Raw genomic sequence first — 24,954 nt, 5'->3', positions numbered from 1 at the left:
TTTGTAATTTGTGGTTGTTTGGCGATCTTGATACTTGGGGCTGATTTCTTCAGGATATGATTTTGGAGTTTTTCTACTATTTGGTCTTTTCCTAACATATTTAAATGTAGTCCATGAGCTGTATGAAATCTTCTTCCTAAATTGTATGTATCAATTATCTCTACGTTATGAAATGTAGAACATATTTCTGATATCAGTTTGTTTGCAATGTAAATTTCTTGGTTGACACAGGACCAGGCAGGCAAATCATAACGATGAGGAATGTTAACAACGAGTACATTTGTATGTAATAGGGTGTTTAAGCATTCCTTCATTTCTTTTGCAAACCCTTTTGTTTCATTCCTATATATACTGTTTGAACCACCTAGAAGCATGACAAAATCACAATTACTTAAGTGAGATACATCAGTAGAGTTTGTTAGTTTATTTACCTCACAAAATAGTAATATGAACCTCAGAATCCAAAATTCTTCAACTACTTTTTATTTACGGGCAATAAATACCATAACTTTTGGATCTAAAGGTAGGTTAGAGACATCAGAAGAGAAAATAAATAAAATCAAGTGAGATATAGGATAGTTATCAGAAGTGAGGCAACAAAATGAAGACCAAATATAATTAAAATCAGTGCATAATTTTTACTATAGACTATAGAGGAACAAAACAGGGAGGAAATTAAGATTTAGGCTTTATTGCAAACAAGAAAATGGAAAACAATATTGCAGATGTTATGGAAATCTCACACTGAAAGGTAAGAAATAAACAAAGGTATTTGATGAGAATCATAAAAGTGCTCACACTCAGATGAAAAGCTATAAAAATTGATAAAATTACAACATATTCCATTACAAGAGGATAAGGGAGGATTTCAATGCAAAACAGTCCAGTAACTAAATAATAATTCTTCAGGTGGTAGTTTGGATATGATACTAGAAATGGTAGGGTAACATCTTAGAAGAATTCGCCACAAAAAATATATTTGTTCTTAATGTAGTCTACCAGGAGGAAAAACCAGAAAATGGAACTTTGCAAGGACCTATTGAATCTGACTAAATCCTGCTAAACAATAAAGAAATTACATATATACACACAATTATTTAATTTAGGTTTTTGTGTAAAAACGTTTGCTGGCTGAACACACAATAGTAAGATTGTAATTTGGCAGGTTGACTGGGCAGAAGGGTTGTTTCAGGTGGTATTGGTACAGGGAAAAAGAGGTGAGAAGCAGGAGGAAAGGTGTGACTTGGAGGGAGGCAGCAGGTATGCAGAACAGGGATGTGAGAGGGAGAGTAAGTGGTTGCGCAGGCACCAGGGCCAGTGAATTCATGCGGCACAAAATGATGTTGATAATGATGAGAAGGCATGGATTGGGAGGGGGTGACAGGACAGAGGAATGGAAGAATGTTGGGTAGAGGGTGTGGGTGCAGTGACTTAGTACAGACTGAGGCTAGGAGGATTACAGAAATGAAGCATGTGTTGCAAGGATAACTCCCATCTGTAGTTCAGAAAAACTGGTGTGGAGTAAGGATCCACATGGCACAGGTAGTGAAGCAGCCATTGTACTTGAGCATGTTGTGCTCATCAACTCTGCTCTTGGCTAAAGTTCAGCACTAGCCATTCATTCTGGCGACACACTTGATGGTCATCATATCCACATAAAAAGCTATGCACAAATTGTATCAAAGTTGGCGTATGATATGGCTGCTTTTGAAGGTGGCATTCCGACTTTCTTTCTTTCTATTTTTTCTTTTCTTCTTCTTCTTCTTCTTCTTCTTCTTCTTCTTCTTCTTGTCCATAGTCTCCTTTATAGATGATCTACACTTTCCCAAAGTTCTCCCCATAAACTGAAGTCCATCATTCATCTTCCCTAACCAGTCTTTACATGCTCATTCCATTTCATGTTGCTTTGAAATGTTACACCCAGATATTTAATACATATAACTGTGTCAAGATCTCGCCATTAATACTGTATTTGCACACTTAACTTATATTTTCCCACATTTAAAGTAAGGTGCCATTCATAATACCAAACAGAAACTCTATCCAAGTCATCTTGTATCCTCGTTTTTGTCATCAGTCTTCTGACTGGTTTGATGCGGCCTGCCATGAATTCCTCTCCTATGCCAAGCTCTTCATCTCAGCATAGCACTTGCAACCTACATCCTCAATTATTTGTTGGTGTGTTCCAGTAGTTTTATTAATAATTTTAAAAAAATAATTTATTGTCATTCGGCTGATTACAGCAGTAGACAAAGTCAAGAGCATATATTTCTACATAAACTACTATAATGATGTAAATTGGTTTACATAAAATAGGTACATGTTAGAATACATTATTTTCATCTTCAAAAAATTCGTCAATGGTGTAAAATGGATTGTTCACTAATAGCTTGTATAATTTCATTTCATTTAGTAAGAAGCCATTAAATTTGAATCATAATGACCACTGAGCAAGGGTATTTTCAGCCAGTGTTTTCAGTGTACCTAGATCAGAGCTTTTATGTAGAAGAAGCTGTGTCATCAGCATACAATCTTGCGTGAGAATTTACGAATGAGGGCAGGTCATTAATCATTAGTATAAACGTAAAGGTCCAAGCACCGACCCTTGAAGCACTCCGTACCTAACTGTTATAACGTCAAGTTTAACACATATATTTCAGAACAACACAACACATATAAGTCACAGAGTAAGTTGACAAGCAAGACATGTGTACACGTTAGCATTCGAATGAGCACTGAGTCCCAGTCTAGCGGCCGCTGCTCGGCTGGCCACTTAGGTGGCGCAGCTGCTGCATGGCTGGCAGACAACGCCGCATGTAGAGGATGCGTGTAATTGCGCGGCGGCGCTATGAACGATCGGCGAGTCACAACACTTTTCCCCCCTTTGAAATTGTTGCACTGGTCTTGATGGAGGTGTCCTGGAGATGGCTAACGTCCATAGGCGTTGTTTGACTCGCCGTAAAGTCTCGAGGAGGACGCTTCCCGTACAGACGGAAGTGTCCCTGATGATAAGGGGTCGAGATGACAGGAGACATAGGGGTTGAATCTGCTGGGGCCCCATGCACCAATCTGCCCGTTGCGGCAAGTCCAGTTGATATGACAGGAGACATGGGCGATGTGTTGGCATCCGTTGGAGGAGGAGGCAAGTAGATTTGCTCTGACAGGGGATGGTCATCCGGTTCCTGCATGGGCATGTCTCCCGGTGGTGTCCATTCTTGTGCTGGCATCGCGATGACGGTGAGAGGGCCGCGTTGTGAGTATTGAGAGATGCCAAGATCCCGAGCATCAGGTAGAGCCAAAGGTGGTGTAGCAGCATTCAGAACATGTGTTGCTGGCACACGAGGCCGAAGCTGGTCCAAATGACGCACTGCAACACCCGTGTCCATCTGGATTTCATACAGGCGTCTGCCACAGTGTCTTAAGATGCGGCCCAGGCTCCATTTTGGCCGCCTGCCATATCCCCGTACCCAGACAAGGTCGTCGGCGGTGAACCGGCCAAGTGAAGGCACCTGCGGCCGTGAGGTGGAAGGCCGCAGAAGATGAAGTAGCGTGCGGGGCTGTCGGCCATGTAAGAGCTCAGCCGGGCTGTGGTCGTCCATGGGGGTGAAACGGTAAGACGCCAGAAACTGGAGAACCGCATCATTAGCAGCAGAAGAAGTCAGAAGTTAACGCATCTGAGCCTTAAATGTGAGGACCAGTCGTTCAGCCTCACCGTTGGATTGTGGATGGAACGGCGGGGCCGTGACATGCATAACGCTGTGACGAGCGCAAAATTCCACAAATTCGGAAGAGGCAAATTGTGGACCATTATCAGTAACAAGAGTATATGGGAGGCCTTCCAAAGAAAAAATGCGGGCGAGAGCACTGGTGGTTGCCACGGTGGTAGGCGATGTGCAATGGACAATAAAAGGAAAGTTAGAGTAGGCGTCAATTATGAGGAGCCAATAAGTACCTAAAAAGGGTCCCTCAAAGTCGGCATGAATGCGCTCCCAAGGCTTCTCAGGCGAAGGCCACAGTGACAAAGATGACTCCGGGGCAGCGGCCTGTGACGCACAAGGGCCGCAGGCAGCGACCATGTGTGCTATTTCAGAGTCGATGCCAGGCATGACACATGACGGCGCGCCAGAGATTTTGTGCGAGACACAGCCCAGTGCCCTTGGTGAAGGAGGCGCAAGACCAAAACATGCAAAGATGCAGGTACCACAACACGCGGCAAAGCATTGTCAGTGGAGAGGAGGATAACACCATCCCTAGCCGTGAGGCGGTAGCGCAAAGAGTAGTACTTTCGCAATACTATCAGAAGTCTTAGCGGACAGGCGATCTGGCCAACCCTTCTGAATACAGCGTAAAACTTGGGAGAGGGTAGGGTCAAAACCCGTAGCAGCTGCCAGCCTGTCCCCAGTGATGGGGAACCCGTCCACAACCCGTTGCTCGGCAACATTCAGGTGGAAACACAAAAGTTCGTCCCTATTGAATGCCTGATCAGGACCCATGGGAAGGCGAGACAGAGCATCAGCATTTGCATGTTGAGCCGTTGGCCGGAAATGAATCTCATAATTGAAACGAGACAAGTAAAGAGCCCAACGCTGGAGGCGGTGTGCAGCCTTGTCGGGAAGTGACATTCATGGATGAAACAAGTGGTTTGTGATCCGTAACAAGATGAAATTTTGAGCCATAGAGAAAAACACCAAACTTATGAAGAGCATAAATAATGGCCAAAGCTTCTTTCTCAATTTGAGAATACTCTTGTTGGGCATCCGTGAGCGTTTTGGAGGCATCAGCAATGGGTTGTTCCGAACCGTCAGAAAAACGGTGCGCAAGGACTGCACCGACCCCGTATTGAGAGGCATCTGTGGCAAGAACAAGATGTTGGCCAGGTCGATAAGTAGCCAGGCACGGGGCCCGTTTCAGCATAGTCTTCAATTTCTGGAAAGCCGCTTCGCATGACGCGGACCAGTGAAAAGGCACGTTTTTATGCAACAGGCGATGCAACGGCTGAGCCACCGAAGCCGCAGACGGTAAAAACTTGTGATGGTATGCTATTTTCCCCAAGAAGGCCTGCAGTTCCTTAATAGATGTAGGGCGAGGAAGGGCATCGATCGCAGCAACAGTTTGCTGAAGCGGACGAATACCATCCCGAGAGAGTTGAAACCGCAAGTACGTTATAGATGCCCGAAAAAATTGTGATTTCTGAAGATTACACTTAAGACCGACAGTCTGTAAGACATGAAAAAGTGTGCGGAGATTTTGAAGATGTTCATCAGTGGTGGAGCCAGTGACAACAATGCCGTCCATGTAATTGATACACCCAGGGACAGGGAGCAATAATTGTTCCAAGAATCACTGAAAGAGAGCAGGGGTGCTAGCAACCCCAAATGGCAAGCGTCGGTATTGATAGAGGCCGAAAGGCGTGTTAAGGACCAGAAACTGCCGGGAAGCAGCGTCGAGTGGAATTTGATGATAAGCTTCTGACAGGTCAATTTTAGAAAAATACTGGCCTCCAGCAAGTTTAGTGAACAGTTCTTCAGGACGGGGCATAGGGTAAGTGTCGATGAGGCATTGAGCATTTACAGTGGCTTTGAAATTGCCACACAGACGAATATCACCATTTGGCTTAGCAACGACAACGACAGGAGAGGACCACTCACTGGAAGTGACAGGAAGCAAGACCCCTGAAGTAGTGAGACGATCCAACTCCCGTTTTACCCAATCACGAAGGGCCACAGGAATGGGCCGAGCCTGAAAAAACTTAAGCCGAGCAGTGGGCTTGAGCATGATATGAGCTTCAAAGTCGTTTGCACGGCCTAATCCAGGATAAAAAAGGGACGAAAATGTCGTCGACAAGGAATCCAGTTGAGCATAAGGAATAGCATCAGAGACAATATTGACAGAGTCATCTATGGAGAACCCAAAAACGTGAAAGACATCGAAACCAAAAAGATTTTCTGCGTTGCTCTGGTTGACCACAAATATGGGAACAGTGCGAATGATGGATTTGTAAGATACCTCAGCATTAAACTGTCCCAAGAGAGAAATCTTCTGTTTATTGTACGTCCGTAATTGCCGAGTGACAGGTGACAGGAGTGGAGAACCCAACTGAAGATACGTCTGAGAATTAATTATAGTGGCAGCAGAACCGGTATCAACTTGCATGCAAACATCTCGACCATGGATTTGGACAGTGAGGAATAACTTCCCTGAAAGGGAAGAAGTGCAATTGACAGACAACACAGAATCAGAATCAGCGTCATGTTCATGAACATCATGTATGAAGTTGGATTTGCAAACGGAAGACACATGACCTTTCTTTTTGCAATTGTGACACACAGCCCAACGTTGGGGACAATCCTCGCATGAATGTTTCATAAAACACTGCGGACATGAAGGAAGTTGCCGGGGGTTTTGCTGCAGTTTCTTAGCGGGTTGTTTACGGTTAGGCCGAGGCTGCGTGTGGGAGCACACTGCGGCCACATTGGCCGGCGGGGACGCGCCGCACGCGTCGTCAACAGCGCACAGAGGTTGTATTTCCCCGACACCACACCACGCCTCTATTTGCACCTCAGCGGCGCGAGAAATTTCAAAAGACTGCGCAATGGAGGGAACTTCATCTAGAGTCGGATTCGCCAACTGAAGGGCACGTTGCCGAACTTCTTTGTCGGGCGCCGACGGGTAATAGCATCCCATACCATGGAATCGGCATAGGATTCTTTGTGAACGTCAGTAACAAATTGACACTTTCGACTGTGGCCGTGAAGTTCAGCAGCCCAAGCGCAATAGGATTGATGTGGCTGTTTTTGACAACGATAAAAGGCAACACAAGAGGCTACCACATGCGTTTGCTTTTGAAAACAGACAGACAGAAGTGAGCACATTTCAGCAAAGGGCAAAGACGCAGGTTCCTTCAAAGGAGCGAATTGCAACAACAACCAATACATTTGAGATGAAATCCAGGAAAGGAACAGAGACTTACATGGTTGTTCATCCATGACATGAATTGCCAAGAAGTGCTGTCGAACACGATTTGCATAATCAGACCAGTCTTCCGCCGTCTCGTCGTAAGGAGGAAAAGGAGGTATAGCCAATGACGAGAAACGCCCCGCATTTGACGCCGTGACGAAACCGCGAATCACCACTGTTAGAAGCATTTGCTGTTCAAGGAGATTTTGCAATAGTTGCTCAATAGTAGCCATGGAACCCTGTGGGTCAACGGTGAAAAGGAAAAATCCACTACCTCGCCACCAATTGTTACAACGTCAAGTTTAACACATATATTTCAGAACAACACAACACATATAAGTCACAGAGTAAGTTGACAAGCAAGACATGTGTACACGTTAGCATTCGAATGAGCACTGAGTCCCAGTCTAGCGGCCGCTGCTCGGCTGGCCGCTTAGGTGGCGCAGATGCTGCATGGCTGGTAGACAGTGCCGCACGTAGAGGACGTGCATAATTGCGCGGCAGCGCTTTGAATGTTCGGCGAGTCACAACACTAACATCTTTGAATGTTCGGTGAGTCACAACACTAACATTAACCAAATTTGATTTCTTCCTACCAACTCACACAACTTGTTGACGGTTCTCTAGAAAAGACCTGAACATATTTATACTGTTGTCATCAAAACCATAGTGAACTAGCTTATCCAGCACAGTGTCATGCTCTACACAGTCAAAGGCTCTGTTCAGGTCACAAAATGTAGCCTGGGCATAGTCCCTAGCCCCGAACACATCTAGGACTAATTTTACGAGGGAGTCCATTGCATCTGTTGTGGATTTATTTTTCCTAAATCCAGACTGTTTATCACTAATTATATTTAGTTTACCCAAGTAGACACTAACTTGCTCATACATAATTGTTTCTAAAATTTTTGAAAAAACTGGGGTTATGGATATAGGTCTGTAACTAGTGGGACAGTTCTTTTCCCCTTTTTTATATACAGGCACAATACTAGAAATTTTTAGTATGTCGGGGAACTTACTCTCAACTAGGCATTTGTTAACTCAAAAAGTTAAAGGATAAATCACACAATCAATAACATCTTTCAACAAATTACATGACATATCATAGTAATCAACACTAACTGAACGTTTGAAATTTTTCACTATTTTTAGGATATTATTTGGGCTCACTTCCGTGAAGGTGAAGGTGCTTGGGGGAAGCTTTTCAAAGCGACTGTCCATAATACTAAGCGCATTTTCAGGGGGTTTGTTTATTGAACTACTAATTTCTTCAGTGGAGACTGAGTACAATATTTACTAAATTCTTCTGGGGTAATGAAGTTTATTACACTCCAGGCCTTTTTGCATTTATTGTTAGATTTTTCAATGTTTACTATATTATGCCGTTTCTTTGCTTCATTTATTGCCTTCCTAACTTGTATTTAGCTTTAGCATACAGTTCTTTATACAGTTCTGACTTACTGGTTTTATACAGACTAGAATATTTTTCAGTTGCCCTAACTGTGGAGTATACCATTCCTTCACTTTCCTTTTCTTATAATTACTACTAATATTCACTGTACATTTTTTCCAAGGGATGATATTTTTAAATATATTTGAAAATACGGAGAAAAACTTGGTGAAAACAATATAAGCTGAACAGTGTTGAAGCCTAATGAAATATGTGTCCCAACTGAAATAGGAGAGGGCATGTCTAAACCTATCCATCCTCTCTCTGCTCGCTGGTCTAGTAATCACAATTTTAGATTCTGGTTTGGTGCAGTCTGAAGTTACATTATTAAGACTAAGATATACTGCATCGTGATCTGAGTAAGGGAAACTAATTACATCAGTAAATATTTGTACATCAGTAAATATTTGTAAATATATTGCCTAGACAGGATGAGCCTCTGGTAGGTTTGCAGTTAACATAGTACAGGTTAAATTGTCGAAGCACATTTTTGAGCTCTGTCACAGTTTTTCTGTCCTGTAGGACATCAGAACTTGAATTGATGTCCCCTCCAATGACAATATTGTATTTTTTCCATTTCAGTATACATATGTACATTAAGATATGGATATAATAGAGGGAAACATTCCACGTGGGAAAAATATATCTAAAAACAAAGATGATGTGACTTACCAAACGAAAGCGCTGGCAGGTTGATAGACACACGAACAAACACAAACAAACACACAAAATTCAAGCTTTCACAACCAACGGTTGCTTCATCAGGAAGGAGGGAAGGAGAGGGAAAGACGAAAGGGTGTGGGTTTTAAGGGAGAGGGTAAGGAGTCATTCGAATCCCGGGAGCGCAAAGACTTACCTTAGGGGGAAAAAAGGACAGGTATACACTCGCACACACACCCATATCCAACCGCAAATACACAGACACAAGCAGACATTTGTAAAGGCCATTTCCTTTACAAATGTCTGCTTGTGTCTGTGTATGTGCGGTTGGATATGGGTGTGTGTGTGTTTGTGTTTGTGTTTGTTTGTGTGACTATCGACCTGCCAGCACTTTCGTTTGGTAAGTCACATCATCTTTGTTTTTAGATTTATGTACATTAAGAGTTTCTCAAGTTTCTCGAGAAAGATATGGGGGTCACCACTAGGTGGCCTGTACACTAGTACTATCATTAACTTAAGAGTCTCAATTACTAGACCTGATATTTCAAAATGCATTTCATCACAAAGGGCATTGAGATCTATCCTGCCACAGTTTGGTGCAAGAGGTGTTTTCGCATATTGCTACCCCACCACGTAAGTGCTGTTTTTTGCAATAGCAACTAACTAGTGTGTAATCATCCACTACTTTGTACACAAGCTCATCCTCTTTCCACCGATGTTCACTTAAACATAGAATATCTACCAAGTTTTCATTTGAAAATTCGTTTACTATTAATTTTTAACTGCCATACCCTGAATATTGAGGTGGCATATTTTAAACTCTACTTTGGGCATTTCTTTTTTTGCACATTCTCTTAGTTGACACAACCTAATGTTACCACATGAAAGTTGACCAGGTTGTGTCCTTATGTTACTAGAACAACCAGCCTGGTCTATGCATACAAATTTTTTGTCATCTCAGTTGAAACATAATCCAAACACATTACTAGTCTTTTTCCTTCTCTAGCTTATCCAATACTATTCCGAGAATTGTATCACTTAAAACACGTTTACCTAGAGTATTGAAATGCTGACCATGCTTGGTATGCCATTCTCTGCTGCAACTACTGGTGTTAATTAAGGAAACATTCTTAAAGTGCTTACAGATAGTTTTGTACTCCTCGTTCTTCTACTCCATTTCCTTATGCACACATGACCACTGGGGCAAATCAAGTCGATGAGGCACATTAACGACAATCATATTGGTGCAGGTTAACACTCCGAGAGTCTTCTTCAGTGTCAAAGTAGCTATCTTGCTTTCGTTTCTGCTGACGTCATTTGCCCTGGCCATTACCACTACAAACTCTCTGTCCATGAGGTCTGTGCTTTCTTTCTTGATTTACGTTGAAATGTCTTGTAAACCAGCTCCTGATTTAACGGTACCTTTTATTTCAAACTCGTTAATCACACGAGGTCCGCTTTCCATTAGCCTAACATAGCTGCTAATCCTCTGGTGTAACTGTCTGAATAAATCTTGATTTTACTTTTTTTCTTATATCTTACTTGGCTCTTTGCTAAGTTTTGAGTGTCCTGCACCACTTTATCAGGTGAGTATGCTGATACAGTTTCTATGTCATCTGTGTTTTGAAGCGAATTATATTTGTTATTTAATGGTAACACGAAGTCCTGCCTATGTTTATTGTTAATATGTTTGTAAGAGCTCCCCTTCCATTTTACAGTTACCCATCTACAGTTAGGCCTGTTGTGAGCCGTTTTAGTCATAGCTTCACTTTCTGGCAATCCTTCGATGGGTTTGGAAATATTAAGACATACCCGATGATCACTCTCTTCCAATTTAAGCTTGAGTCTTCTGTTTTCATCACTCAGATTTTTTGTGTCCTCTCGTAGCTCAGCAATAATTAACAACAGATCTTTTCGGAGGATGAAGCACTGATTTTCACATCTTTGGTCATTGTTTTACCACGCCATTGCTCCGACTTGTGTGGATTTAATTCATATTTCTCGTACAGTTTTTTTTAATTTGTCCTGCAAGAGTCCAGTAACTGTAATATATGATAGGTTTTCCTTTTTGATACTGTCGGTCTTCCTTGCTGCATCACAAGTACACATTTCTTGATCATTAAGGGATGCAGCCTTTTGTTTAAAATCAGCACAGTTCCACATAGCCGCACAGTTATTGTCGATTCTCAGGGAAGGATCAACCTTTCCACAACAAAAATGAAATTTATGGTTACACTGGACACAGAAAAAGCCACTTTTAACAGGTTTCGTGCACTTTTTGCAAGATTGACACTGTATAACATTATTTTTGCGAACTTCTATATTCAAAACTTCCACAACTGACGCCATCTTGACTTACTTGCAGTCTCTGTCTTCCTCTATAGTTTTTGCCCTCTTACAACTCCCTCTGGTACCACAGAAATCATTCCCTGAAGTCTTAACAGATACCCTATCATCCTGTCCTTTCCACATATTCCTATCCACTCTAATTCTACACAGAACCTCAATATTCCTTACCTTATCAGCCTACCTAATTTTCAACATCCATCTGCAGCACCACTTCTCAAATTCTTCAAAACTCACCAGTGCTAGTCTGCTTTTGATGTCCTCCTTGCTCCATCTGTCATTGGTTATTTTGCTGCCTAGGTAGCAGAATTCCTTAACTTCATCCACGGCATGACCATCAATCCTAACGTTAAGTTTCCCGCTGTTCTCATTTCTGCTACTTCTTATTACATTTGTCTTTCTTCAATCCATATTCTATATTTATTAGACTGTTCATTCCATTAAGTAAATCATGTAATTCTTCTTCACTTTCACTCAGGATAGCAATCTCATCAGCAAATCATTGATATCCTTCCACTTTAAATTTTAATTCCAATCCTGAACCTTTATTTCCGTCATTGCTTCTTTCACATAAAATGCTGCAAAATGGTTCAAATCTTATATCTCTGGCAGGAAACAAAGGGTGTTATTAGGAAAGAGACATGCATCAAGCTATCAGGCATCATCCAACTGGGAACTAATTACATGTGGGGTCCCACAAGGTTCCATTTTGGGGCCCTTACTTTATCTTGTGTATATCAATGACCTTTCATCAGTAACATTACCAGATGCCAAGTTTGTTTTGTTTGCCGATGATACAAACATTTCAATAAATAGCAAATCAAGTGCAGTCTTAGAAAGATCAGCCAATAAAATATTTGTGGACATTAATCACTGGTTCCTAGCCAATTCTTTGTCACTAAACTTTGAAAAAACACACTACATGCAGTTCAGAACTTGTAAGGGGTGTCCCAAGAGTATATGTCTAACATATGATGACAAGAAGATAGAAGAAGTGGACAGTGTTAAATTCTTGGGATTACAGCTTGATAATAAATTCAACTGGGAGGAGCACACCACAGAACTGCTGAAGCATCTTAACAAATCTCTGTTTGCAATGCGAATTTTGTCAGACATAGGGGATATAAAAATGAAAAAGCTGGCATACTATGCTTACTTTCATTCCATAATGTCATATGGGATTATTTTTTAGGGTAATTCATCAAGCCAAGCTAAAGTTTTCTGGGCACAAAAACGTGCAGTAAGAGTTATATGTGGTGTGAACTCAAGAACATCCTGCAGAAACCTATTTAGGGAACTAGGGATACTAACTACTGCTTCCCAATATATTTATTCCTTAATGAAATTTGTCATTAAAAATATATCACTTTTTCAAACCAACAGCTCAATTCATGGAATCAATACTAGAAATAAGAACAATCTTCACAAGGATTTAAAGTCACTTAGTCTTGTACAAAAAGGTGCGCATTATTCAGGAACACACATTTTCAATAACTTGCCAGCAGCCATAAAAAGCTTAACAACCAATGAAATTCAGTTTCAGAGAAGCCTAAAGGATTTATTGGTGGCCAACTCCTTCCACTCCATTGATGAATTTCTTAGTAAAACCAACTGATTTGTATATAAGTACAACATAACTTCTGCACAATTTCAGTGCAGTAATGTGTTCATTGAAAATTTGTGTGTGTGTGTAAGTATAATCTAACTTCTGCACCATTTCAGTGCAGTAATGTGTTCATTGTAAATAAGGATTACAGTAGTTGTATTACATGTTTATTACCTTACAAATAAATAAAAAACTTTTTTATTTTAAATTCAGTGCATTAGTATTTGTAAAATGACTCTTAGTGTTCATTAAAAAATGACGATCATTCCACTTGAGACATGTGGAATGGTACATTAGCTTACTTGTTTTAGTTGTAAATATTTGTCGTGTATTGTTGTTTTTCTGACATGTTCCATATCCTGGAGGACCTCCTCACTACGGATCAATTGGAATGAAAGTAAATCTAATCTAATTGAACAATAGGGGCAGAAGACTACATCCCTGTCTTACACCTTTTTTAATTCAAGCACTTCATTCTTGGTTGTCCATTTTATTATAACCTCTCAGCTCTTGTACATATTGTATATTATCTGTCTCTCACCCTAGCTTACCACTTTTTTCGTCAAAATTTTGAACATCTTGCACCATTTTACATTGTCGAACGCTTTTTCCAGGTCAACAAACCCTATGAATATGTCTTTATTTTTCTTTAGTCTTACTTCCACTTTCGCCGGCTGAAGTGGCCGTGCGGTTAAAGGCGCTGCAGTCTGGAACCGCAAGACCACTACGGTCGCAGGTTCGAATCCTGCCTCGGGCATGGATGTTTGTAATGTCTTTAGGTTAGTTAGGTTTAACTAGTTCTAAGTTCTAGGGGACTAATGACCTCAGAAGTTGAGTCCCATAGTGCTCAGAGCCATTTTTTTTACTTCCACTTTCAACTGCAACATCAAAATCGTCTCTCTGGTGCCTTTACTTTTCCTCAATTTTCTTGTCCATTTTTCTGTATATATCCTTGCTGGCAACCTGGCTGCATGAGCTGTTAAGCTGATTGTGTGATAATTCTCACACTTCTCAGCTCTTGCAGTCTTCGAAATTGTGTGGCTGATATTTTTTTGAAAGACAGATGGTATGGTGCCAGACTCATACATTCTACACACTAACATGAATAGTTGTTTTGTTGCCACTTCCCGCAATGATTTTAGAAATTCAGATGGAATGTTATCTATCCCTTCTGCCTTACTTGATCTTAAGTCCTCCAAAGCTCCCATAAATTCTTATTCTAATACTGGATCCCATATCTCTTCTAAATTGAATCTTGTTTCTTCTTCTATCACATCAGACAAATTTTCATACTCATAGAGGCCTTCAATGTACTCTTTCCACCTATCTGCTCTCTCCCCTACATTTAACAGTGGAATTCCTGTTGCACTCTTAATGTGACCACCCTTAACTTCAATTTCACCACGTTATTTTCAATTTTCTATATGCTGAGTCAGTTCTTCCAACAATCATTTCTTTTTCGATTTCTTCACATTTTTCATGCAGCCATTTCATCTTAGCTTCCTGCACTTCCTATTTATTTCATTCCTCAGTGATTTGTATTCCTAAATTTCCCTGAACATTTTTATACTTCCTCCTTTCATTGATCATCTTAAGAATTACTTATGTTAACCACAGTTTCTTCACAGTTACCTTCTCTGTACCTATGTTTTCCTTTCTAACTTCTGTGATTGTCATTTTTGGAAATGTCCATTCCTCTTCAACAGTATTGCATACTGAATTATTCATTATTGCTGTGCCTATAGCCTTAGAGAGCTTCAAGCATATCTCATCATTTCTTAGTAATTCCAATCCCACTTCTTTGCATACTGATTCTTCCTAACTAATCTCTTAAACTTCTGCCTCCTCTTCATCACTACTACATTGTGATCTGAGTCTTTATTTGCTCCTAGGTACACCTTACAACCCAGTATCTGATTTTGGAATCTCTGTCTGACCATGATGTAACCTAACTGAAATCTTTCTATATCACCCAGGCTTTCCCAAGTATACCTCCTCCTCTTATGATTCTAGAACACAATATTTGCTATTACTAGCTGAAATTTATTATATAACTCAGTTCGTCTTTCTCCTCTCTTCTCTCATTCCTTGTCGCAAGCCCATATTCTCCTATAACCTTTTCTTCTAATCCTTCCCCTACAACTGCATTCCAGTCCCCCATCAGTATTAGACTTTCAACTCCCTTTACCTACTGTATTACCCTTTCAATATCCTCATATACTTACTCTATCTCTTCATCTTCAGCTTCGATGTTAGCATATGTACCTGAACTATTATCATTGGTGTTGGTTTGCTGTCAATTCTGTTAACAACAACCTGAACTGTTCATAGTAACACACTCTCTGCCATACCTTCCAATTCATAATGAATCCTATACCTGTTATATCATTTTCTGCTGCTTTTAATATTACTCAATACTCATCTGACCACAAATCTCTGTCTTTTTTCCATTTCACTTCACTGACACCTACTAAATCTAGATTGACCTTTGCATTTCCCTTTTTGGATTTTCTAGCTCTTCTACCACGTTCAAGATTCTAAGGTTCCATGCACCAACTCATAGAATGTTATCCTTTTTTTGGTTATTCAATCTTTTCCTTGTGGCCACCTCCCCTGTGGTAGTCACCTCCCAGAGATCTGAAATGGGAGACTCTCCCAGAGATCTGAATGGGAGACTCTAACCGAAACATGTTTCAATTGTCTATAACAATTACAATTATTCGACCGCCAAGGAATAACACATAATTACTCCTTGTACTTTGCATACAGGTTCTATGGTGCGAGCAACAAACACTTGTCAGCATCGCTAGTCTGACGCAGCTCCTGTCCTCCCATGACCAACGTCCATCCTGCACACACAGACATGTGCTGCACAGTAAATAGGCTCTCTCTCACGCTTATCTTTAAAATACTGTGTGTTCGAGGTGGCAGACGGTCAAGTGGTTCCAGAATTTACATGTAAATTCACGTATCACTACATACACCCCCCCTCCTCAGATCGAACACGTGGTATTTTATACATAACCATCATGTACATTAAGAACGTACCTAGTAACAATCCACATTTCAAAAGTAATAATTTACTACATAAGGTTATATACACAATTTTTTTTCATAAATCCTTGTACTTCATACAGCAGGCTTCTGATTTTTGTCTTTCCATTAATTCTTTACTCTACTTTGTTCTTAGAACATAAGCCTCTATTTATGATTTAATTTTGCATTACCCTTACTTATGAACGGTGAGGACTCTCTCTACAGCTCCAGTCGTAAACTCCAGGTGTCGTGGACCCTTGAAGATTTCATTCTTTATTCTAATTCTCTGTATTACCTCTTTAGTACATAATGGCCTCCTTACTTATAGTATTCTGTAGTCTGGAGGAACTCTGGGCAAAATAAATGCGTTCCTATTAACACTCATAAAACATAATAATGCTAGTGAAATATAGAATTCAAACTTACCCGAATAATTCCTACAGAACGTGTGACTACTGTCACGATACTGTCCTTTTCCGTCAGATCAACATCTATACCTTACACATGGGTTGACCCTATGAGTGCCCTTCCTCCTTCTGTTTCGGTTGGTAGGTCCCTTTAAATTCCTGTTCTCCTGTGGTACAGGTCAATCCCCTTCTTGGTGCCCCTGTCCGCACAGTATAGGTCAGCCTTTATGAGGTCTGCCTAGCTGCCCTTTACATCCAATAAATGCTGGGTGCGCCCTCCTTATCCTTTATGAGTAGGCCTCTAGGTTCATTACCCAAGTATACATCTTTATGTATACTATAATTAAATATCCTCTGGTAAAAATACATAACCTATTGCACACTGCACACTCGGTTTTTAATACTTCATTTAGTACCCTAGAGTCCTCCTCTACTTTTCATCTTTTATACTCTTGGTATATATTCTACCTCTATACTCTATAATATTTATACAAAATGTGTTTACTTGTGTTATAAGAGTCCCACTATCCTACCAGTCATCAGAATATTTGTCAGACTTACCTTCCTTAACAATTATCACAAACCCTTCCTCTCCAGCTTATCTCTCCTAAATTACTCATGCTTCCTACTTAGGTATACTCGATGCAAAATAAGCACAGTTCTTCTATACTTATGCACATAGGCAATACGGAATGACCGTGTGTGTGTGTGTGTGTGTGTGTGTGTGTGGGTGGGTGGGTGGGTGGGTGGGTGGGCACGTCCACACGACATAGAACCATCACAATAAACAACAATGTGCGCATACTTCACGATGTACACATACCTCTTCCCCCACAATACTTCACGGTTCTTATATCATTTCAATCTGTCCCTTCACTGTTTGCATCTTCATGTTTTGTTGTGTGATTCTTCGGCCTACTTATATGAAATAAGTTGAAGCTTATTGGAAACCATAGAAAATAAGGAGGACTTCAGCAATAGAAGTATACAAATATGTAAAAAGGGAAAGATAGAAAAGTACTCAAATGAGAAGTAAGAAAGGAAAAAGTAGACATGGTTGCTAAGGTTGAAGAAGAGAAATAAGACAGCTCCAAAGACAGGAAACCCTTCCCAGCCCCCTTCCCCAGGATCCCTACCTCACCAGTACTTGAGTGAGAAGCCGGAGGAGGTGTGGTGTTAATTGTCTGCTACAGAACGGACATTCTCATCTTCGCCCTTGAGGTCCCCAAAGAAAAATCTTAGCAACCCCTATGGAATGACAAATGGTGAAGAATCAGTCACACTTATGTGCGAGGGTTGTCTGGAAGGTGTGATGTGTGTTTAGTATCAGTCATGATTTATCTGTTGGTGTAAATCATGCTATTACTTACACTACCCACCCCTTTCAAAATTGATACAAACCGTCCCATTTACATCACTTTTTATAAAAGGTAAAAAACATTCTCCATTAAGCATTAACTTATGTATCATATTATCACAATTATGTAATTATTCATACAATATCATATCTTCTATTAATCTAATATCCTTCGCAGTTTATTATGACTTCTGCACCCATAGACAAACTGGATAAGAGATTACTTTCAAAGAATAGCTTAGGCAAAAATACGACCTAACTATAGATGGATGGTGGGAGAGACTGACTGGCTAGGCAAAAATAAGACCTAACTATACAAGGAGACCATGTCAGCTGCTGTCAACATTACAGTCAAGACCATGGGAGAGAATGGCTGGCTAGGCATACTTAATCTTTATCACATGTTGCCACCTAGCAAGTCAAAATAAGTTGAGACAACATGGGACGAGTTATGAAGACAGGCAGGGGCACCCCTGGAATAACCGAGGACAACGCCATAAAATTTCCTAGCGGACACATCTCCCTACTCCCTAACCTACTTCGCGGGCACAATCCTCCAACAACCGAGGACAACTTCTTCCAAATACTTAGCAGGCACAATCCTCCAACAACCGATGACAACTTCATCACATTTCTTAGTGTGCACAATCCTCCAACAACCGAGGACAACTTAATCACATACCAGGAGCAACTTTGGGTGACGTTATCACAATTCCAAACTGATATGTTTCTCTAATGATGGATAATAATATAGTATAAGTAGTAGGTGGCTACTGTAAGAAGTAGGGGGATAATGAAAGAAGTTGGGGGAATTCTGTGCAGGAAAATTTTATTGCAGAAGAAACACCAGAAACAACTAGGGATCAGACGGTTGTCACTCCACCCACAGAACTTTAACATCCCTGGGAGACAGATGTGACTCCACCCGATCCCATGGATCTGACATTAACCTCACTCGATTACTTACGGACCAATACTTCTTGTTAAATTTTGTGTGCAAGCCTCCCCACAACAAAACAATTACCACTTTACCAGAGAACACAACATTAAGTAAAGTTATTCTACTTTTTACTCTGTCATGGACAGGTTTGAATTCTTCGCACAAGTAGTCTATAACATTGCTATTATCCTTAAGTTTGGAAACAGCAACAGTTGAAATGTTTCAGGAGATTATCCTCGCGGCAACTTTTCTATCGATTATTTCCTCTACCTGTTCCTCCAGATTACTATTTATTAAGTCTGATGTGACTATTTTCTCCTTAAAGTCACGTTCCACGTCATCCACTCACGTGTTAACGCCTGCAATTTGTGACTGGACTATAGGAATTAGTTTGTCCTGTTTCTCAACACTTTCCTTTAAAGTGGGAAAGCTTTGTTTTAGAACATCAAATGTAACATTGTATACACTTTGAAATGATCCTAATTTTCACCAAGTTCAGCTTCTACATTGTTACATTTGTCTTCAATATCAAATTCTAACTTCTGGGTCAACTTCTGAAATTGGTCATTCTGCTTTTGGCTAAGTTCAGTAACCATTTGATTCATCTGAATAGTCAAGGAATTACTTAATTCATTTTTTAAATCTAACTGCAAACTCTCCACTCTATCATTTAAGGCCTCCAATTTAGAACTTAAAACCTCACTCTGTGCTTCCAGCTTTTCACTCAGAGTTGCTGAATCAGGGCGTTTTGAGATTTGATTAAATTCAGTACTTCAGACATGTCTGGCATTTCCCTACTCACTGTCATGACCATGGCTGGTTCTGATATTTCCCCAATTTTTTGAGTATTATCCATATCCTTCTTACTTTTAGATCTAGTGATCACTAAAAAAAATTAACCTCTGAGTATAATAACTATACTAACAGTTTATTAGTGAACAGTGTCCTTAACTTCACACTCAAATAATTATTGTCTTTCATTCACCCAGCGCAGAGTTTTATGCTGTGTCGGTGAGCCGGTATGGAGTCAGTGCCAGTGAACGGCACGGGTGTCGGCAATGTCAAAGTTTGGTTTCAATGTTGGTGCCAGTGAATGAGTTTGTAGTCAGCACCAGTGAGCAGCAGCTGGTGCCATTGGTGTCGGTTGCTGGTTACGGCATCCATGCCCCTGCGATGTGTGTGAGGGCTGCTTACTCTCCACACTGGATCTTCATCATCGAATAGATCTTGTCGTAACTTTCTTAGTCTAAACTGTTGAGATTTTCCTTATGTCTTCTCTTGTACGGTATTTATTAATTTTCACCCCTTTTTACTGTTTATGCAGAATCCAACTCTGTGAAACAATTTCCCTGTCTTGTTACTATTGGTTGTTATGGCAACTCACAATATCTTCTTATCTTGATTTTGTTTCAAAATTCCTCTTCCTACGAGTCCTGATCACATCAGTCACCACATTCTAATGTTTTCAGCAACAAGAGAAGTGGTGCAAGACTGGATTGCAAACTTCACACTTCTCTTACTACAGTTGACTTACTTGAAACATTTAGGCGATCCTCTTCTCTGGATATGCAGATGCGTCAATCTCCACAACTTCTTCTCCGAAGAAATAATGTTAGTTAGAGGAACCAAAAAACGACACTCTCTCTCTCTTTAAATAACTTGGTACCCTCATACTTTCAGTTCAGTTCAGCTATATTTTCATTTCCACAAGTTTCACATAAGCATACAAACTCTTGTAGGTCAACTGCGTCATTAACCATTAGATACTATTAAATATAATTACAATGTCGTGGATTTAATAACCACCTGAGATTCAAAGACAAGTCTTGCTTCTAGCAAGTCTAACACCAAGATTAAGTAAGAGTCTCTAGACAAAACATGTTTCAACTGTCTATAACAATTACAATTATTCCATCACCAAGAAATAACACATAATTACTCCTTGTACTTTCCATACAGGTTCTATGGTATGAGTGCCAAACACTTGTCAACGTCGCTCATCTGATGCAGCCCCTGTCCTTCCATGACCAACGTCCATCCTGCACACATAGACATGCGTTGCACAATAAACAGGCTCTCTGTCACACTTATCTTTAAAATACCGCATGTTAAAGGTGGCAGAAGGTCGAGTGGTTCCAGAATTTATGTGTAAATCCTCGAATCACTACACTCTGATTCCATCACAGGTGTGACCACTACTCCTAACTTTCTGCAGTACTCACATTATTCCAAATAGTTTACAAAGAAAGGATAGTTTACAAACTTTCCTTGCCAAAGAAGAATCTTCGCTAAAATATATCATTACTTTGTAAATCAATCCAGAAACAAACTTGATAATTAGTGTTAGATTGTGAAATAACATTAATTTTAAGTATGCCAGAAATTTTGTAATTTCAAATATTTTTAAAAGAAGAGTAATTTTAACTCTGTGTACAGAGTACTAACAAATTAATTTATTTTTACATATTTTAGCTGAAAACATAACACATGTATACAAAATCGTATGAAGTTCATTCAGTTAGACAGTTGATATAATGTTCACTTATTCAAGAATCGATAGTATACATGGTATCAGTTATCTCTATTTAAAAAAAGGTAATGTTACAGGAGTGTGACCTACTATAAGGTTAAGATACCATGTATCAAACACTGCAGCCATTCACCCTAAATGATGGGGGAAAAAATCAGCATACTTTATGCACTCAGTAGCGTTAAAAAGTTGCATTATGTAGTCACGTTGTGTGGTGTGCTGGATAGGAAAACAGCTTTGCATGCAGGAGATTGTGTGGTCATATCTTGTCAGGTGCAGTAAGGATTTTTGTTTTAATATTTAAATCTTTATTGACATTACCTTCATCATCATTCTCATTCAATTAATTGATTTACATGTATCTGTTTAATTTCATTCTTTTATCACATAATTATAATATCAACTGCTTCATTTGTTCATTCTTTTCTTCAATCATTCTTCCTCCAGTTGAAATCTTTGTTCATGTGTTTTAATTAATTTTACATATTTATTTCGATTTGATTTCTTTTGTTTTATTATCCTGTTTCTTCATCCACATTATTGCATTCATTATATCTTTTTCTCATTTTACCTGAATTTTATTTTACTTATAAACCTGTCTTTCTTACATTTTCATCTACATTATTTTGTCCATAGTGCAATAGATATTTATGTTACGTTTTAAATGTTTTTATAAGGATTATCGTGCAAAAAAAAAATTGTGCACCTGACAAAATTCAAAGCCACAACCTCCTGCTTGTCAAGCTGATATCCCATCCATTATACCACATACCCAAACTATACAATGCAACTTTTTTAGCACTACTGAGTATCCCACCAAATTCCGAATTGTTTTTTGTCAATTACTCGCAAACGAGGGCCCACCCGGGTGAATGGCTGCAATGTGTGATACCTGGTGTCTTAACCTAAATCACCATGTAGATATTTTCAAAACAATGATCACACTGCTGGAGACCTCTCCTCATGAGTAATAAGGGGTTTGTCACCAAATGTTGTTATATCAAATATGGGAACAACCAAATACAGAAGGGTTATCTAAAAAGGCATTTATGTCATTTTGTAGTGAATTGGTGTAAATGTGAACTTTCTTACAGCCCTTGACCATCTGTAGATGGAAACAAAGTCCCATAGCACAGTTGCATAGCAGGTCTACTGCATCAAGAAAACATGAGAAGGTGGCCATAAACATTCAATAAGGTAAAAGTGCTTATGAACAGCTTCAAGGTGACATATCTTGAGTGAAGTAGTTGATTTAGTTACAACCTATAAACAAATCCCCCTTATAAAGAACTTCCTTTGGCAACCAAGGAGGGGTAATTAACAATCCTCCAGAGTTATTATTATTAAAAAAAATTGGTAAATGGTATGAGATGAAGGGACAGCAGAAGCTTTTCAGAGTATTAAAGAAGCAGTAGTCAAAGTGGCTATACTGAATCACCCTGTCATCTTTGAACGATTTACATTAGCAACAGAAGCATCAGAATAAAGACCCATGGCACAATTATTCCAAGGAGAATGAAATCCAGCAATTGGTGAATATAAGACTGCCCCTTTCACAAGTAGGAGCCGTAACAAGCACAAATTAAACTACACTGCATTAGAGAAGAAGCTCCTAGTTATCATTTGGAGTTTATAACAATTCATGATATTAATTTGGGGATCAAAGATAATTATCTATTTGATGCACTGTCGAGATTACCATTTGGTATGAATGTAATGAAATGTAATGAGGAACTTAGTGTGATTTTTGTGATAACATAATTTCTTAACTTCAAGTTATGCCAATAATAAGGTAAGAACACCAGCCACAAGAATAAAACAAGGAATAAAGACATATAAATACTTTTGGGTCAAATTTCAGAACAACATTAATGCAGGAAGGCTACCAGACAAGCAGGAACTGTGGACGAATATTGATAGTATTTCACTCTGGCAATTAGACAACATCACATACAGATGCAAGTTATGAAGACCTCACAGTGTGGAAGAAGATTTAATATGGCTTATCCATAGGGGCTACAGACATTTCGGAATCAGCAAATGTATTCATTATTAGACCTGCTCCTGCATTACTAGTACTTGATTTTGTATTTTTAACCTTGTTATCAGGAGAAAGAAAACTGGTGTTCTACAGATCAGAGCGTGGAATGTCAGATCCCTTAATTGGGCAGGTAGGTTAGAAAATTTAAAAAGGGAAATGGATAGGTTAAAGTTAGATATAGTGGTGATTAGTGAAGTTTGGTGGCAGGAGGAACAAGACTTCTGGTCAGGTGAATACAGGGTTATAAATACAAAATCAAATAGGGGTAATGTAGGAGTAGGTCTAACAATGAATAGGAAAATAGGAATGCGGGTAAGCTACTACAAACAGCATAGTGAACGCATTATTGTGGCCTAGATAGATACAAAGCCCACACCTACCACAGTAGTACAAGTTTATATGCCAACTACCTCTGCAGATAATGAAGAAATTGATGAAATGTATGATTAGATAAAAGAAATTATTCAGGTAGTGAAGGGAGACGAAAATTTAATTGTCATGGGTGACTGGAATTCTAATGTAGGAAAAGGAAGAGAAGGAAAAGTGGGATTAAGGAATGAAAGAGGAAGCCGCCTGGCAGAATTTTGCACAGAGCATAACTTAACCAAAGCTAACACTTGGTTCAAGAATCATAAAAGAAGGTTCTATTCTACATCTACATCTACATTTATACTCCGCAAGCAACCCATCGGTGTGTGGCGGCGGGAGGTCCAGTTCCCGCCATCTTAAAAACCTTTGTAATACCAACTTTTAAATCCTTTTCTTGAAAGAAAAACACCTGACTTCAGTAAACTTTTTCCTTCATTTGAGAGCTGTGGGAAAAGGCGGGGAGGGGGGGGGGGGCTGAGTGGCTGATAGAAGCACATCGTTACAAATATTGGTCTCCATTTACATTCCATGATAATGTGGGGAAATAGAAGTGCCATTTGTTCAAGTAATTCTCACATAAATACAGTACAACTGATGGTACAGAGGTTGTCAGCTAATGACTATTTTGTTCCAACAGTTATCCACACTAATGGCACATACCTTACACTGTGGATGAGGGATTTTTATACAGTTTCGTTCCGTCTTTACTATCCAGTTGGTTAAGCTAAGATAACATTCCAAATGACACAACACTTAACACATGGATCAAATGGCCATTAAAGCACAAAGGACGGTGGCTTATACTAGGCCCCTGTTAAGGAACACTTGGTATATCAGAAACAAAACCAGCTAATTCTGACCAGACTCCTCAATCTGCTGCCATGTCATGTATTCAACTATTTTTAACAGTACACCATTTATGTAAACAAATAAATAATTTTTTTCCAAGAAACAAATATTCCTGTTATTTTTTGAAAACACAACTGACTACCCTCAAATTTGGTCACATTCTTGGGACACTGGCTCCTATAATGTGGGCGTGGTGAATAGGCAGGCCATACTTCTGGATCTCCTCGACCAATTCATTGTTTCAGAACAAAATTGTCACTTTGCATGGGTAAGCCATGTTTCTACAATATCCTTTCTTCCAGGAGTGCTGTTACTGCAAGGTCTGCAGGAGAGATTCTGTGGAGTTTGGAATGTGGGAGACGAGGTACTGGCAGAATTAGACCTGTGAGGAAGGGTTGTGAGTCGT

At 39.8% G+C, this 24,954-nt stretch overlaps 1 protein-coding gene across 2 annotated transcripts in view; it reads right to left on the bottom strand.

Annotated features, from left to right (window-relative positions):
* The window catches only part of LOC124545399 (synaptonemal complex protein 3-like), a 148,921-nt gene that overhangs the window by 43,320 nt on the left and 80,647 nt on the right, over positions 1–24,954 (bottom strand). Inside the window, exon 4 of one of the 2 annotated variants that reach the window (XM_047124333.1) lies at positions 20,528–20,798. The exons of the other annotated variant lie outside the window; for it this stretch is intronic. Coding sequence (XP_046980289.1) covers positions 20,757–20,798 — 42 coding nt within the window. The 3' untranslated portion in view covers positions 20,528–20,756. Of the gene's footprint in view, positions 1–20,527; positions 20,799–24,954 lie in introns of those variants that run through there. 2 annotated transcript variants of the gene reach the window in all.

The sequence above is a fragment of the Schistocerca americana genome, chromosome 1 (assembly GCF_021461395.2).
Source record: "Schistocerca americana isolate TAMUIC-IGC-003095 chromosome 1, iqSchAmer2.1, whole genome shotgun sequence".
Taxonomy (NCBI): Eukaryota; Metazoa; Arthropoda; class Insecta; order Orthoptera; family Acrididae; genus Schistocerca; species Schistocerca americana.
This window is presented reverse-complemented; position numbering and strand designations above follow the sequence as displayed.